Here is a 16,917-nt window from a genome sequence, read left to right as displayed (position 1 = left end):
TATCTTCAGATTCTACTCCATGAATACGGAAGGCTTGATGATATCTACAATGTTGGCAGTTAGCTGTCAATCACCATCAGAATAACAAACTATGCTATATTCAGAGCTGAGTCCTTAGCTCTTTCTACCGGGCCAAGGTGCACATGTGTAACCTACCACCATCTATGAAACCAGGCTTCTCCCAACAGCAGGGGCTCGGGGAATCTTTGCTTCTATCTACCTACTTTACCTCTTTGCTGCTGACTTGTTTAAGTTTGTCTTCACCTCCTAGATTTCCCACACGGACCTCCTTCACCCTCTCCCCGGAGAGGCATTTTACTCTTTGGCACTTAGAAGTGTTTTCAGCATCCCTTTAATAATGAACTAAGCTATGTATAAGGCACACTACAGTATTTATCAAACTAACATCCCATTTCATAGAAGAAAAATTCTCAAAACTTCAAAAATATGCCTATGAATTTCATTTTAAGAAATATTGGGGGGCTGGAGAGATGGCTCAGTGGTTAAGAGCACTGACTTCTCTTTCAGAGGTCCTGAGTTCAAATCCCAGTAACCACATGGTGGCTCACAACCATCTGTAATGAGATCTGATGCCCTCTTCTGTTGTGTCTGAAGACAGCTACAGTGTATTCATACATAATAAATAAATAAATAAATCTTAAAAAAAAAAAAAGAAAAGAAAAAGAAATATTGGGTCAGATTGCCCTACTGACCTGAAAACAGCTGAATCTGTGTAACAGTTTTAGGCCCTAAGATTCAGGAGAAAATGTAAATGCTTACCGAGGAGAACTCAAGTTGGATACATGAACCAGAAACTAATGAGAAATCATTTTCCCTCTGAATGATTGCTGTGGGTACTTGTCAGCCCAACATCAAACAATATTTCCTGTTATTATAGCAAACAACAATCATTCACTCAACAAATTCACCCTCCAATCCATTTACATCAACAACAGAGCTCTTCCTTAAAGGTTATTGTACAGTCTTATGCGTGAGCTTAGAAAGCTATGAGTTTACGGCAAGGCCCAGACTGCAGATATCTCCCTGTACTCTCCCTAAGTTCTAGCTATAATCATATGCAATCAGAGACAGAAAGGCCCAGAAGAAAACGGGAATGTGATGCACTGGCAGAGCACAATTATCTTGGCCTAGCAAGGCAATAAGCACTTCAGTGTGCAGACTAAAGGGACTCAGTACAGGAGTGTCTGAAGAGAACCATGTTGGGAACCAAGGTAAAGAGCCAGACCAAGGCTGCAGGAGCAGCTGAGGCAGATGGGAGTGAAAGGGGAAGGATGTATCTGCAGTAGAGTTCCCATCAGGCACGCAGCAAAGCTCTCTGCTGTCGAATACCGTGCTAAACCTCACAGCAGTCATGTGAGACTGACTCTAACTGAATCCACTGTAGCCCCATTACAATGCAGCCAGAGCAAAACTGGACTTCAGGAGTCGCAGAGAAAAAGAAAACAATGTAGGAGTAAGGGTAGCATCTCCTCCAAGTTCTGGCCCAGCCTTCTTTAAATTCTCTGGCTAGATAGAAGAAAAGGGCACCTGCACAAACAGAGCAGGGCAACTTGTAGATACTAATACACTGAGAATTACTGGGCTTCACTGTAATCCCCCATTATCTTAGTGAATCCTTTGTTTCACAGCAAACTAGGTGTACACCTAACATTTTAATGACTTTTAAGGGTACAGTTTTGTGGCACTTCATTTACAATGTAGAGACATCATTAACGCTATCCTATAGGATCCTCTGATCCCACTGAGGTTAGCATAGGGCTGTGTGTGCAGAAGGTGCTCCTTGAACACATGGTTAATTTGCCCAGCTACAGTCATATCCATGTGACAACAGAGGATGTAGTCACTCTTGTGTTCCCTGCTTAGTCCCTGTTTGTGAATCCTTGGCCATGTATCCTAAGAACTCAATCATCCTGGGAATAACAATCAAGGTTCTTCTTTGAGCCAAATAGAATTGTGACTCCTGTCCTTACAATTATAACTAAGACATTTGTATGGGGCTATGGCTGTGACTGGAACCTTCTGTATATGTCCTTCTTAGACTGCTACCTATATAACATAAACACACAACTATTAATCCTCTATAAACTTTATTTTTTTCTTTCATATGCCTAACCACTGGAAGAGAAATGTATTTGTCTTGAGAAGAGTTAACTACATCTTTAATTTGTTCTTTAAATCAACTTTAGTGATGAATAATTTACATGTATTGAAATGCATTTAAATATACAGATTGATGGCTCTGACAAATGCATATTTTTATGTGACCATGCACACAGAGACTTTGTACACTGCATTAGATTGGGAGATTATTAATTATAATAATGATATATCTTGATTGTAAACAACACATGTTTGGGGGATTCATGTATCATTTCCTGCAATCTGCAAAATAAAAACAGACACCTAATCCAGAGACTTGTAACATTTTCTTCCTTCTTTCCTTCCTTCCCTCCTTCCTTCCTTATTTACTTAGAGGAATCAAAAATAATTCAAACAATTTACTGCTTTCAATCTTGGTCATTACAGTTCAAGAAAATATCCATAAGACAATATAAGAACAAGCCAACACTAGACAGTGTGGAACTCATTGGTACAGGAGGGCCACAGAAGAAGAAAGACTTTCTAAGAAATGAAAATATTTTGATGTAGGTTAAAAAAAGAAAAAACAACAAACAAATAAACAAAACAACAACAACTTTGAAAACCTCTTATTTTGAAAGAAGACAAGTGTTCTCATCCCATAACTGTTAATAAGACAGAAGGTTAGTGTTTGAGAACTGGAACAGAACACAGAACTAGAGTAACAAGCTCTGGAGTCCTCTGTTCCAACTCTGAGAAGCTGTGGCCTAGGAGTTTCCACCTCAGAGCCAGGCCTTAGAGAAGCCATGCCTCAGAAATGGTGTGTCCCATTTCACAGCTTAACAAGAACAGATCATAAGCCTAGGCAGTACACCGGGAAAGGCTTCACACTTGTGCAAGTACACATTCATGCACATGCTCAGATGCTATGCCTTTCTATGATTCCTAGGGAAAACAAAACAACAATTTAGAAAAATAATGATAGAAAAACCTCTCTTTCCTCCAAGACAACAGGTTCATTCAGGCCTTATAACAAAAAATAAAAACATACAGTATCCTGTCTATGACTTCACCTTCCTCCAGTTGACCCTCAAAAAGTCTTCTGAGCATCCTTTACACTATATAGGTAGGCGTTACCACTCTACCTATAGACTGCATCCTTTACACTATATAGGCAGGCGTTACCACTCTACCTATAGACTACATTCCTGTAGCTCGCTCCTAACTAGTCACCTGCCCATGACCTCCTCTTCACCATTATAACAGTTTCTCCAAGGCAGACTGGATTGCAGCAGTCTAGCTTGACCACACATGTGAACATATCAGTACCAGCACAACTTGGCTCTCACCATCCTTGTTTGCCCCTGGTCCTGCAGGCTTTGGATAATAGAACATTAGCACTCTGAGACAGTCCACACAGCTCACCATGTTTTGTCCTGGCTCACCTGCACTGGTGTGCCCCTGGGGCTCTCTGTCAGCACTTACTCATTCTTCTAGATGTATGATAATATGGCCTCTGTGGAGGTAGTTTTAATGCTGCTACTTTATAAACCATGTCTCTCTCCCTGGAATACTCTTCTTCTTGGAGCTGATGAGGCTTGTCTATATTTCTTATTTTTGCATTTAGTTTTCATGCTTGAAAACTGAGTCTGGGAATTCCAGCCTTCTTCTTCCTTCTATGGAATTCCAAAAGGCAGAAAGTGGACTTTATTTATGTCTATAAAAAACTCTGTCAGACTTCCAATGCTGAGAGAACCTAGCAAAGTACTTTTTCTGTAATACTGATTGACTTGATCTAGAATTTAAGGAGTATATACAACAGCTAAATTCAACTGTTAAAGTTATAATCTAGGCTGGGTGGCTAAGAGCACTTGTTGTTCTTGCACTGGACCCAAGTCAGGTTCCCAGCACCCATTTAGCAGCTCAAAGCCATCTGTCCATCACTCCGGTTTCAAGGCATCCAATCCCTTTTTCTGGCTTCTGTGGGCATCGAACACACAGGCACTGCACATTCATAAATGTAGGCAAAACTCATACACACACGAGCAAATATTTTAAAAATATGTGGCTTCTATTGAATTTCTAATCAAAGGGACAGTGACTGATCAGTTCTGAGTCTCTGTTACATACTTACATTTACTAGGAGGGACATATCGGTGACCAGATGGCTAAGCTCAATTAAGTCCTTCAAAGAGAGAGAGAGAAGGGGGAAATTACTTACTTTTACATCCCATTGTTACTATATACATAGTGTGTATATATCCACACAGACACACACACACACACACACACACACACACACACACACACACACACACACACGTACACATCTTTAACATACCGCTTCTAAGGTTTCCCAGGACTCAGCAGCATTTTGGTCTCGAGGAATTTCAGGCAAGGCATATATCTGAGTCAGACTCTGAGAAGCAGCTTCAGCCTCTCCAGTGTGGAGCACTCCTAGATGGACGCAGGCCTGGTTAGAGTTTGCTTCTCAGAAAGGAAAGAACACTACCTGGCTCCACAAGACGACTGGTACACAGAATGCATGTAACTTGCTAAACTTTTAGGTTCAGGCTAAAAGTAAATAAGTCAACATATGAAAATAGCACTATGTACCCCTGGGAAGCCTATTCTCTGAGTAGGTGCAAAGGCAGAGCAAGGCCTATACATATACACTCTGCATGAATGGGAGGAAAGGCTAGAAGTGGAAGAGGCGGCAGTGGGAACTCCTACCCTTGACCAGCATTCCACTAGGCACAAGAGTAGCAACAGGTCTAACATGTTCTGCTGCTAAATCAATCCTCAGGCTCGGACTTAGCTATTGTAGTGATAAGGGTAACACAACAGGTGTCACAAGCAAGAAGGTGGGACAGGTGAGAGGGCTGCACAGGTGAGCACATGCAGCAAACCTGACAACCTAAGTTCAATCTTGGAACCCACTGACAGATGAAGGAGAGAACAGTTGTCCTCCCACCTCCATACACACCCCACAGCTCACCCACACACACACACACACACACACACACACACACCCCTAATTTTGAAGTAGGAAAGTAGGCTGAGGCTTAGCTCAATGGAAGAGCATTTTGGGAAGTAGTAAAGTAGAAAAGGGGTGTAGTTATATGTTTGTAGCAATTATCATCAGTCTCTCTTGGTAGCAATCTGATCAGCAGTGAGCACATTTGCAATGTGAGTATTTCTGGACATCTAACTCTGTTTAGAGCCACTCCTCCTCCACATATTTCCATGGCTTCTTCAACTTTTCTAGTTTTTAGAAAGCTCTCAACCCTCAAAACTATTAAGTAAGTGTTACTGTGGTGACAAAGCAGGCTACACCGAGACACTTACCTTTAAGTCTTTCTGGGCCCTCATGCTAGTTTTACCAATCTTTCATTCATGAAATTGACATTTGTTGCATATCTAACAGAGACACAACAGTAGGCTATAAACCAAGCCTGTAGTGGCAATAGCACAGGGATATTAGTACTGAGTCAGATCAGAAAGATAGGTATTAGAACCCTGGTCTGGAGACTTGCTGTTCGTGCTTATACAGTTTACTTTGCATAGAATCTGTCCCTGCTGCCGCCACTGCTACTGTCGCATCATGAGGAGAGCTTTGATGGAACCTGTGGTACAGGCATGAACTGACAAGTTCAGTCAGTATTATCTGACAAGACTATGCCATAGGTGAGTCTGATGTCCCACCAAAGTGTAGGACAGGCATGAAATCCTGACGCGTGGAAATGGTAGTTAGGGGTTCTGAGGCTGAAGCCTGAGGAGGAGAGAAAACTAGAGGTAGAATGGAGTGTGATGCCCAAAGTGTGTAACTCAAGGAGAACAATGTGTGCAGAGGCTTAAAGCTGAAAGATGTGCAGTCTAACTGATGCACAGAGATGTGAGGAAGAAAGCAGAGCTGAGGCCGACAGTCTAAGGTGAGATCACTACAGGGCACTGCAAAACTTTCCCAAGAGCTGTGTCTTTCTCATATGATCTAGCGAACTGTGAAGGGGAGTAGAGACTACTGGGAAGTTGGAAGGTGCCATAATCAGGCCATAGCCACATTGTGAAGAACACATCAAGGATGGAGTTGATAGGAGAGAAAGCTGCAGTGAAAAGCCAGTTGGGAGGCTTTAACAACATATCCAGTGCAAAATGACAAACCAGCCTCAGAGAGGCAGCAGTGGAGATGCAGGATTCCAGAAGCTCTGCTCAGTCTACTTTTAAGCTCAAAACACCTGCCATCATAAAATATTTTTTAAAATTGTACCTTGTTTATTGTGTGTACACATGCATTTATCTGTGCCATGGTGCACATGTGAAAGTCAGAGGACAACTTAACAGAATAGGAGAGGGGTCTCTCCTACATGATCAGACTCAGGTCTTGGTGGCAAGAGCATTTACTAGTCCCAGTGACTAGTTTAAACACACAGTTCAACGTTATGATGAAAATGTGGATGGCACAGACCATGATTCCCAAAGAGCTTACATTCTAGGGAAACCAGACATAAAAGAGGGGTGGACCATACTAGAGATAATAGAGTTCAGAGGGGATTCTAAGTCAGCTTGAGAGAGCAGGTTAAAGGTGGAGTCTAAGTGCTAGAGGGAGAAAGCAGCATAAGCAAGTGCCTCACGAGAGTAGAACACAGCTGAGCTACAACCAGCAGCCGGGAGTTAGCAGAGCATGAATCATGAGACACAGAAGGAGAAGAGCAAAAGGCACTGGAGATGAGGTGGGGCCTTTCTGACCAGAAAAAGACTTCATGTGGCAGACAAGAGAAGGCTCTGAAGGATTACAAGTATGCTCTGAAGTGACACAGCTGTGAACTGACCTACTCATGAGTCAGTCATAATGAAACTATATTAATTACCATTTACTTTCAAGTCCTTTTGGTTTTCCCGGCCAAGCCTAGAAACCAATGATATTTTATAAAAAGTGTGATTAATTTATTTTCAAAAATAATGAATACTTTATTCTTAAGAAAAAAATTTGCTGTGTACAGATCCCCCTGGGAGAGTGTTGGACTTCCTGGAATGCTGACACACCTGAGAGCACAGGTGAGACCACCACTTCTGTTTGGAGGGACCCACCCAGGGCCTTAAGACACAGGAAACAAGGACCAGTGTGGGATAGAATACTTCCCATTTGCCTCTGTGCCTGGAGTCGACTCTGTGCTGCAGTTCTCTGTACCCAAACCTGGCCAAGAGAGAACTGGTCTCCCAGGAGTCCTGACACACACACTTACAGGAAGGTCAAGCCACTGTCAGAGGCAGCAAGACCAGCTAACACCAGAGACAACGAGATGGTGAAAGGCAAGTGCAAGAACTTAAGCAACAGAAAACAAGGCTACTTGGCATCTTCAAAACCCAGGTCTCGCACCACAGCAAGCCCTGGATACCCCAACAAACTGGAAAAGCAAAATTCTGATTTAAAAATCACATCTCGGCATGATGTTAGAGGACTTTAGGAAGGACATAAATACCTCCCTTAAAAGAAATACAGGAGAACACAGATAAATAAGTAGAAGCCCTTAAAGAGAAAACACAAAAATCCCTTATAGAATTACAGGAAAACACAACCAAACAGATGAAGGAATTGAACAAAACCATCAGGATCTAAAAATGGAAATAGAAACAATAAAAAAAATCACCAAGACAGACAACTCTGGAAATAGAAAACCTAGGGAAAAAGATCAGAATCATGATGCAAGCATTATCAACAGAATACAGGAGATAAAAGAATCTCAGGGGCAGAAGATACCACAGAAAACACTGAGACAAATGTCAAAGAAAATGAAAAAAAAAAGCAAAAGGCTCCTAACCCAAAACATCCAGGAAATCCAGGACACAATGAGAAGACCAAACCTAAGGAAAATAGGTAGAGAAGAGAGTGAAGACTCCCAACTTAAAGGGCCAGTAAATATCTTCAACAAAATTATAGAAGAAAACTTCCCTAACCTAAAGGAAGAGATGCCCATAAACATACAAGAAGCCTACAGAACTCCAAATAGATTGGACTAAAAAGACAATCCTCTTGTCACATAATAGTCAAAACACCAAATGCACTAAAGAAACAAACAAACAAAAATACTAAAAGCAGTAAGGGAAAAAGGTCAAGTAACATATAAAGGAAGACCTATCAGAATTACACCAGACTTCTCACCAGAGACTGTGAAAGCCAGAAGACCCTGGGCAGATGGCATACAGACCCTAAGAGAACACAAATGCCAGCCCAGGCTACTATATCCAGTGAAATTCTCAATTAATATAGATGGAGAAACCAAGACAGTCCATGACAGAACCAAATTTACACAATATCTTTCCACAAATCCATCCAAAATAGGCCATCATACTCATCAAAGGGAAACTCTAGCAAGATGAACTCTCTCAATTCTGAATATCTATGCTCCAAATCCAAGGGCACTCACATTCATAAAAGAAACTTTACTAAAGCTCAAAGCACATATTGCACCTCACACAATAATAGTGGGAGATTTCAACACCCCACACTCATCAATGGACAGATCATAGACACAGAAACTAAACAGAAACACAGTGAAACTAACAGAAGTTGTGAACCAAAAGAATTTAACAGATAGCTATAGAACATTTCATCACAAAAGGACACACGTTCTTCTCAGCACCTCATGGTACCTTCTCCAAAATTGACCATATAATCGGTCACAAAACAGGCCTCAAAAGATACAAGAAGGTTGAAATAATCCCATTTATCCTATCAGATCAACATGGACTAAGGCTGGTCTTCAAGAACAACAAAAATGACAGAAAGCCGCATACCCATGGAAGCTGAACAACTTGGTCAAGGAAGAAATAAAGAAAGAAATTAAGGACTTTTTAGAATTTAATGATAATGATAATAATACCCAGCTGTGCCTCCAAAAAGAAAGTGGAGAGAGCACACAGGAGCAGCTTGACAAACACCTGAAAGCTCTAGAACAAAAAGAAGCAAATTCACTCAAGAGGACTAGACCTCAGGAAATAATCAAACTCAAGGCTGAAATCAACCAAATAGAAACAAATAGAATTATACAAAGAATCGATAGAACCAGAAGCTGGTTCTTTGAGAAAATCAACAAGATAGATAAATCCTTAGCCAGACTAACGAGAGGGCACAAATTAACAATATCAGAAATGAAAAGGGAGACATAACAACAGAATCTGAGAAAATCCAAAAAATAATCATATCCTACTACAAAAGCCTAGACTCAACAAAACATGAAAATCTGGATGAAATGGACAATTTTCTAGACAGATACCAGGTACCAAAGTTAAATCAGGATCAAATAAACCATCTAAACAGTCCCATAGCTCCTAAAGAAATAAAAGCAGTCATTAAAAGTCTCCCAACCAAAAAAAGCCCAGAACCAGATGGTTTTAGTACTGAATTCTATCAGACCTTCATAGAAGGCCCAATACCAATACTCTCCAAACTATTCCACACAATAGAAACAGGAGCTACCCAATTTGTTCATACAAAGGACCAACAAAAAAAGAGAACTTCAGCCCAATTTCCCTTATGAATATTGATGCAAAAATACTCAATAATAAATTCTCGCAAACTGAATCCAAGAACACATCAAAACAATCATCCATCATGATCAAGTAGGCTTCATCCCAGGGATGCAGGGATGGTTCAATATACAGAAATCCATCAGTGTAATCCATTATATAAACAAAAAACTCAAGGAAAAATACCACATGATCATTTTATTAGATGTTGAGAAAGCATTTGACAAAATTCAACACCCCTTCATGATAAAAGGATTCCTGGAAAGATCAGGAATTCAAGGCCTATAGCTGAACATAGTAAAAGCAATATACAGCAAACCAGTAGCCAACATCAAACTAAATGGAGAGAAACTTGAAGAAACCTCACTAAAATCAGGGAATAGACAAGGCTGCCTGCTCTCTCCCTAAGTATACAATTTAGTACTTAAAGTCCTAGACAAAGCAATTAGACAACAAAAAGAGGTCAAAGGGATACAAATTGGAAAGGAAGAAGTCAAAATATCAGTATTTGCAGATGATGTAATAGTATACTTAAGTGATCCCAAAAGTTCCACCAGAGAACTCCTAACCTGATAAACAACTTCAGCAGAGTGGCTGGGTATAAAATTAACCCAAACAAATCAGTAGCCTTCCTCTACTCAAAGGATAAACAGGCTGAGAAAGAATGTTGAACATTCTTCACAATAGTCCCAAATAATATAAAATACCTTGGGGTGACTATAACCAAGCAAGTGAAAGATGTGTATGACAAAACCTTCAAGTCTCACAAGAATGAAATTGAAGAAGATCTCAGAAAATGGAAATATCTCCCATGGTCATGGGTTCGTAAGATTAATATAGAAAAAATGGCCATCTTGTCGAAAGCAATCTACAGATTCAATGCAATCCCCACCAAAATCCCAAGTCATTTCTTCACAGAGTTAGATTGCAGAGCAATCTGCAAATCTATTTGGAATAACAAAACACCTAGGATAGCAAAATATGATAGAACTTCTGGGGCAATCACCATCCCTGACCTCAAAAAGTATTACAGAGTAATAGTAATAAAAACTATATGGTATTGGTACAGAGACAGGAAGGTAGATCAATGGAATAGAACTGAAGACCCAGAATGAACCCACACACCTATGGTCACTTGATCTTTGACAAAGGAGCTAAATCCATCCAGTGGAAAAAAGATAGCATTTTCAACAAATGGTAATGTTTCAACTGGAGGTCAACATGTAGAAAAATGTAAATTGATCTATTCTTATTGCCCTGTACAAAGTTCAAGTCCAAGTGGATCTAGGACCTCCACAAACTAATAGAAGAAAAATTGGGGAAGAGCCTCGAACACATGGGCACTAGGGAAAATTTCTTGAACAAAACACGAATGGCTTATGCTCTAAGACCAACAATTGATAAATGGGACCTCATAAAATTGCAAAGCTTCTGTAAGGGAAAGGACACTGTCATTAGGACACAATGGCAACCAACAGATTGGAAAAAGATATTCACCAACTCTACAGCTGATAGAGGGCTAATATCCAAAATATTTAAAGAACTTAAGAAGTTAGACTCCAGAGAGTCAAATAACCCTATTAAAAAATGGGGTTCAGAGCTAAATAAAGAATTCTCAACTGAGGAATATTGAATGGCTGGGAAGTACGTAAAGAAATGTTCAACATCCTTAGTCATCAGGGAAATGCAAATCAAATCAACCCTGAGATTTCACCTCACACCAGTCAGAATGGCTAAGATCAAAAACTCAGGTGACAACAGATGCTGGTGAGGATGTGGAGAAAGAGGGACACTCCTCCATTGTTGGGATTGCAAGCTGGTACTACCACTCTGGAAATCAGTCTGGAGGTTCCTCAGAAAATTGGACATTGTACTACCTGAGAAACCAGCTATACCTCTCTTGGGCATATACCCAAAAGATGCTCCAACATACAACAAAGACACATGCTCCACTATGTTCATAGCAGCCTTATTTATAATAGCCAGAAGCTGGAAAGAACCCAGATGTCCTTCAACAGAGGAATAGATACAGAAAATGTGGTACATCTACACAATGGAATACTACTCAGCTATCAAAAACAATGACTTCATGAAATTCATAGGCAAATGGATGGAACTGGAAAATATAATCCTGAGTGAGGTAACCCAATCACAGAAAAACACACATGGTATGCACTCATTGATAAGTGGATATTAGCCCAAAAGCTTGGACTATCCAAGATACAATTCACAAACCACATGAAGCTTAAGAAGAAGGACAACCAAAGTATGGATGCTTCAGACGCTCTTAGAAGGGGGAACAAAAATACTCACAGGAGGGGACTAGAAAGACAAAGTGTGAAGCAGAGACTGAAGGAAAGGCCATCCAGAGACTGCCACACCTGGGGATCCATCCCATATGCAGACACCAAACCCAGTCACTATTGCTGATGCCAAGAAGTGCATGCTGACAGGAGCCTGATATAGCTTTCTTCTCAGAAGCTCTGCCAGAACCTGACAAGATACAGAGACTGATGCATGCAGTTAACCATTGAACTGAGAATGAGGTCCCCAATGGAGGAGTTAGAGAAAGAACTGAATTAGCTGAAGGGTTTGCAACTCCATAAGAAAAACAACAATATCAACCAACCAGACACCCCAGAGTTCCCAGAGAGTAAACCACCATCCCAAGAGTACACAGGGATGGACCTATGGCTCCATCCGCACATGTAGCAGAGGATGGCCTTGTTGGGCATCAATGGGAGGAGGGGCCCTTGGTCCTTTGAAGGCTCGATGCCCCAGTGTAGAGGAATGTCAGGGCAGAGAGGTGGGAGGGAGTAGGTGGATGAGGGAGGAAGCACCCTCATAGAAGCAGGGAATGAGGGATGCGATAGCGGGTTTCTGGAGGGTAAACTAGGAGGGATAACATTCAAAATGTAAATTAAAAAATATCCAAAAAAAAGAAAGAACTCACTTAAACTAATCAGGAAGGGCACAGTCAGCTGAACAAAAGACTCCATGAAGACTTACCAGAATTCATACTATTTTTCAATTCTAAACTTGATATTTGAATATATATAGATATAGATATAGATATAGATATAGATATAGATAAAGATATTTTTGTTTTGAGATTATAGAAGTGTCACATTGCCTAGAAAGGCTCGGGTTTTTTATAATATGCCTTTCAAATAATATTTGTATTTATTTTATGGCAACAACATAATTTTGTTTAAAGACTTACTTATTGTATGTATATGAATACACTGTCACCAGAAGAAGGCATCAGATCTCATAACAAATGTTGTGAGCCACCATGTGGTTGCTAGGAATTGAACTCAGGACCTCTGGAATAACACTCAGTGCTCTTAACTGCTAAGCCTCTCTCCAGCCCATAATATTATATCTTAATCATACCCAACCAAGGCCCCTTCTACTCTATTTGGAATCTTCAATACTTTCCTTCCCACCTTCTGGTCTTAGTGCCATCTGTATGCATGTGGGTGTCTACATTTTGTATCTTAAAGAACAAAATCATCAGACAGAGTAAAGAGCCAATCTTTCCACATGTTTAATTTTTTTTTTAATTTTAACCTCAATCAAGATAAATGAATCAACCTATGACCTTTCTTTCACTAAATTCCATGTAACTTCTTGATCTGTGTCAGTTGGGATATAAGCAGAACTCTGTAATTGTTACACACTAAAGACTTTAAGCTATAACCTAGAGAAGATTCAAATGAAGTAGGTACAAAATAAGGAAAGATTATAATATAAAATGCATTATCTAAAACAAATAGAGATGAGAAGTATCTGACATTTTAAACAAACGATAGATTTCTGTCAGAACAAAAAAATGATTAGGTCATTTCCCTCTCACTTGAAAACAAGCTATGTATGTGTCTTAGTTACAGCAAAGACGTCCTTTCTCTTCCATGGAAAACCTGTTGTTAATTTACAACTCAGAGAACACAAATCAACTCAGGGCATGACTGTCACGAATGAACTCGTAATTTCTACAACTTCTGCAATTCACTTATGTCAGCTCATACCTTAGTGTTTATCCTTTGACTATGAACGCTTACAAACATGTACAGGCGTGTGTGTGTGTGCATGTGTGGATGTATGGGGGTGTGTGTGTGCGTGTCTCTGTGTGTGTGTGTGTGCATGTGTGCGTGTGTGTGTGTGCATGTGTGCATGTTTGTGTGTCTGTACGTGTGTGTGCGTGTGTGTGTGTTAAAACCTTATGGCTGGCTATACATTTAAATAAACTTTAAGACATTAACTCCCTCTGACTGAAGTGATAAATAAGCTATGTAACAATATTCTTCCCACCCCCCTTTTTGACCTTGTGAACAGCAAAATAGAGTTCTACCAGGAAGTACAGCCTAATGAATATGAAATCTCTACTAAGCTTCATGACAGTAGTAGGGTTTCACTACAAAACTAATAAATTCAAAAGCATTCCTTAAACCTTTTAAGTTTTGACACCTTAAAAATGAAATTAATTTACTGATCATCATTTAACATAAACCAATTATCAAAATAAAATGACTTGTAATTCACATCTTAATGCAGAAGACGATATTTAGATTATAGTCAATAGGAGATGTAGCTTCTAAATACTATCACCCCAGGGGTGAAAATCTAGTATGGCATCGAATTCTACACTCTGGTCTCAGGTTCTCAGCAACTTTAAGATTGAGATCTTTTCTTTTGAGGGTATTTGTTGAAAATGGACTAACATTCCCTTCCTGCTGTGCCACTTAAATCCATGTTCTGGATGTGGGGATGGGAAGACAAACTGAGGCCGGGGAGATGCGCTGCCCCACGCTGAATGGCATGAGCCTCCATTCTGAATGCAAATCAGATGGACAGGCTCATCTGTCCTCTTGGTGGGGAGCACGAGTGGGACAGCAAAGTCGACATGTGAGACACAAGGGAGCTTAACCATAGCTGACAGGACTGGCAGAGACTAGCTATGAGAACTCTCAGAATCTGGACAAAAGAAACAGCAAACCCACAGCTCCCCTGGTCTTCCTTCACCTCCTAGTAAACCTAAGAGGCCTACTCTTCTCTACTCATTGTTTCCTAGCCTTAGATGGAAACTGCTTTGTACTTTTTATCTCACTCATGGAAATGTGGCAAGCTTACTCCTGAATCTGTTTCCAACCAATGCATTTAGAATCAGATTCATAAAGAATTTGAAGACGTGTAACTTCCATGCAAATCACACACATTTCTACGTACAGGCTGTCACTACTATGATAGGTATTCAAACAAAAACAAGGAGAAACTGGAGCACACAGGACAAAACCAGGCAGTGACAGACGGAGTCCACAGCTAGCAGGCAGCCACAGGACATGCCCAATCCTGCTCCTCCTCAGAAGGCGGTGGAGGTCACGCCTGTGCTCCTCTCACCACTCCCCTTTGTTAGGCTGCACTTACGGCAGCTGAGAGTGGCTCACTGCCTGGCATGGACAGCGGACTTGGGGCGAGGCAGTGAGCAGTCTGCTTGCTCAGTGTCAGCTACACTCAGGAGTGTGCCTCAGTCACAGCAGCACTGTCTGACAATCAATATGGCTGAGAGTTCATCTCACATGCTGCTTCTTGCCCCATCCTGTCTCTGTCCTAATTGTCTCATTTCTTTAATAAACATGCTTCCTCCAATTCCGCCAGGTCGTGAGTTTGTCAGCAGCCTTCCGACTATGGCAAAGGGTGAGTGACCAGGTTAACTCCCCAGAATATATACTCAAGTGCACAGGCCACAGATAGTTGTACTTGGGTAATATACACAACACAATGGTAAAATGCAGATTAAAGCAGTGTTACATTACTATTAGGAGAGACGTCCTGGAGGAAGTACGGTGTTTGCTTCAGATGCAAACACTAGTGATGGGCCACTGGAAGCTAAATAACAGGAGGCGGACGCCAACTCCGCTTTCCAGAAAACTGTTATCTATCGTCATGGTTACTGTTGTCAGCACTGTCTGTCCTAAGGTCTCCATACAGAAGCCAGCCCATCACACATGGGCAGAGAAGGCCCAGAGAGCAGCAGCTCTTGTTCCATGGCAGGAGCAACCTCCTCTGTACCGATATGGCGGTGACAACATAGAACTGTGAAAAGAGCAATGACAAACTACCAAAAAGCATGGCCCCCAAACATTCCCTCAGGGCTGAGCACTAACAGTTTAGCTTTATCTATGCAGAGAAGTGACTGAAGCACTTTTTAATTTATTTTATTTTAATTTTGGTTTGGTCTGGTTTATAAGAAAAGGCTGTGTAGCCCAGAATGGCCTTCAAGTCCCAATTGCTCACCCTAGCCCAACTTCCCAAGGGCTGGGATTGCACATATCCATGCCCAGCTCCATTGCGACACATCTGAAATGACAACGTTGTCCATGTCATGTGTCTACTTATTTGTTTATGTTCATAACACATCTATGAACAGTTCACTGTGTGCAAAGCACTATGCAAGGTACAAAACTACAGAAAAGGTTACCCAAAACTCTGCTAGGCAACCTAAAGGTTTCTGCATCCCCTTGCAAAGTACTGAATCACTAGCAGTGAACACGTACACATTCTAATTTAGAGATACGGAATGGTAACCAGAGTGGGCTGGTGGATAAAACAGGAAACCTGGCCAGCCACAGTTCCCTTAAGTTCTCACTTTAATTTCTAATTGATTTGTAGCCCATATTTTTCATCAGAATTAAAAGCCTCTTTAAACATATAAAACATAATGAGATGTAATAAATTAAAAGAGATAAACAATTACAACAGAAAAGGAAGCGAGTGCAGCAGTTATAAAATAAAGCTGACACACTTTTCAAATTTAATTTTTGATGATTAAAAATTTGGCTTTAAGCTTCCTAGGAGATAACTCAATTACAGAAATTTTATTAGTTATTCTACTCACTACTTATAAGATTTAATCTAAATCAAACCTCCCAACCAAACAAAAAAACAGCTACTTTGAAGTACTATGATGCCACTTTTTTTGTGCATAAAAGATACTAGCATGTATTGCCAAGGATTATCAAATGCACCCTTAGAAATGACGTAACTGTGTTTCTTAGAATATTACTTCACAAAAGTTGACAGCATGAACACACCACAGATTTCTCATGTCATTAGGAGAGAAACCCAACAGTGAAGTTAGAGCCTGATGAGAACAGCTCCTGCCTGCACTGCAGAGGAGAGACATGCACACTGCACAAGGACAGCTACCAGACAGCCTGCCCTGCACTGCAGAGCAGAAAGGTGCACACTGCACACAAGGACAACATTATCTTCAGGAGTAACTTAAAC

At 40.7% G+C, this 16,917-nt stretch overlaps 1 protein-coding gene across 1 annotated transcript in view; it reads right to left on the bottom strand.

Moving 5' to 3' along the window:
- Positions 1–16,917, bottom strand: part of Stx17 (syntaxin 17) — a 53,261-nt gene that overhangs the window by 9,288 nt on the left and 27,056 nt on the right. Inside the window, exons 4-5 of the mRNA XM_032904313.1 lie at positions 4,442–4,557; positions 4,235–4,285 (exon numbers count right to left, since the gene is read on the bottom strand). Of these exons, the coding sequence (XP_032760204.1) occupies positions 4,235–4,285; positions 4,442–4,557 (167 nt within the window). The remainder of the gene's footprint in view (positions 1–4,234; positions 4,286–4,441; positions 4,558–16,917) is intronic.

This window comes from Rattus rattus, chromosome 1, assembly GCF_011064425.1.
Source record: "Rattus rattus isolate New Zealand chromosome 1, Rrattus_CSIRO_v1, whole genome shotgun sequence".
In the NCBI taxonomy this organism is placed as follows: domain Eukaryota; kingdom Metazoa; phylum Chordata; class Mammalia; order Rodentia; family Muridae; genus Rattus; species Rattus rattus.
Note: the sequence above shows the minus strand (reverse complement) of the source record. Positions and strands in the feature narration are given on the sequence as shown.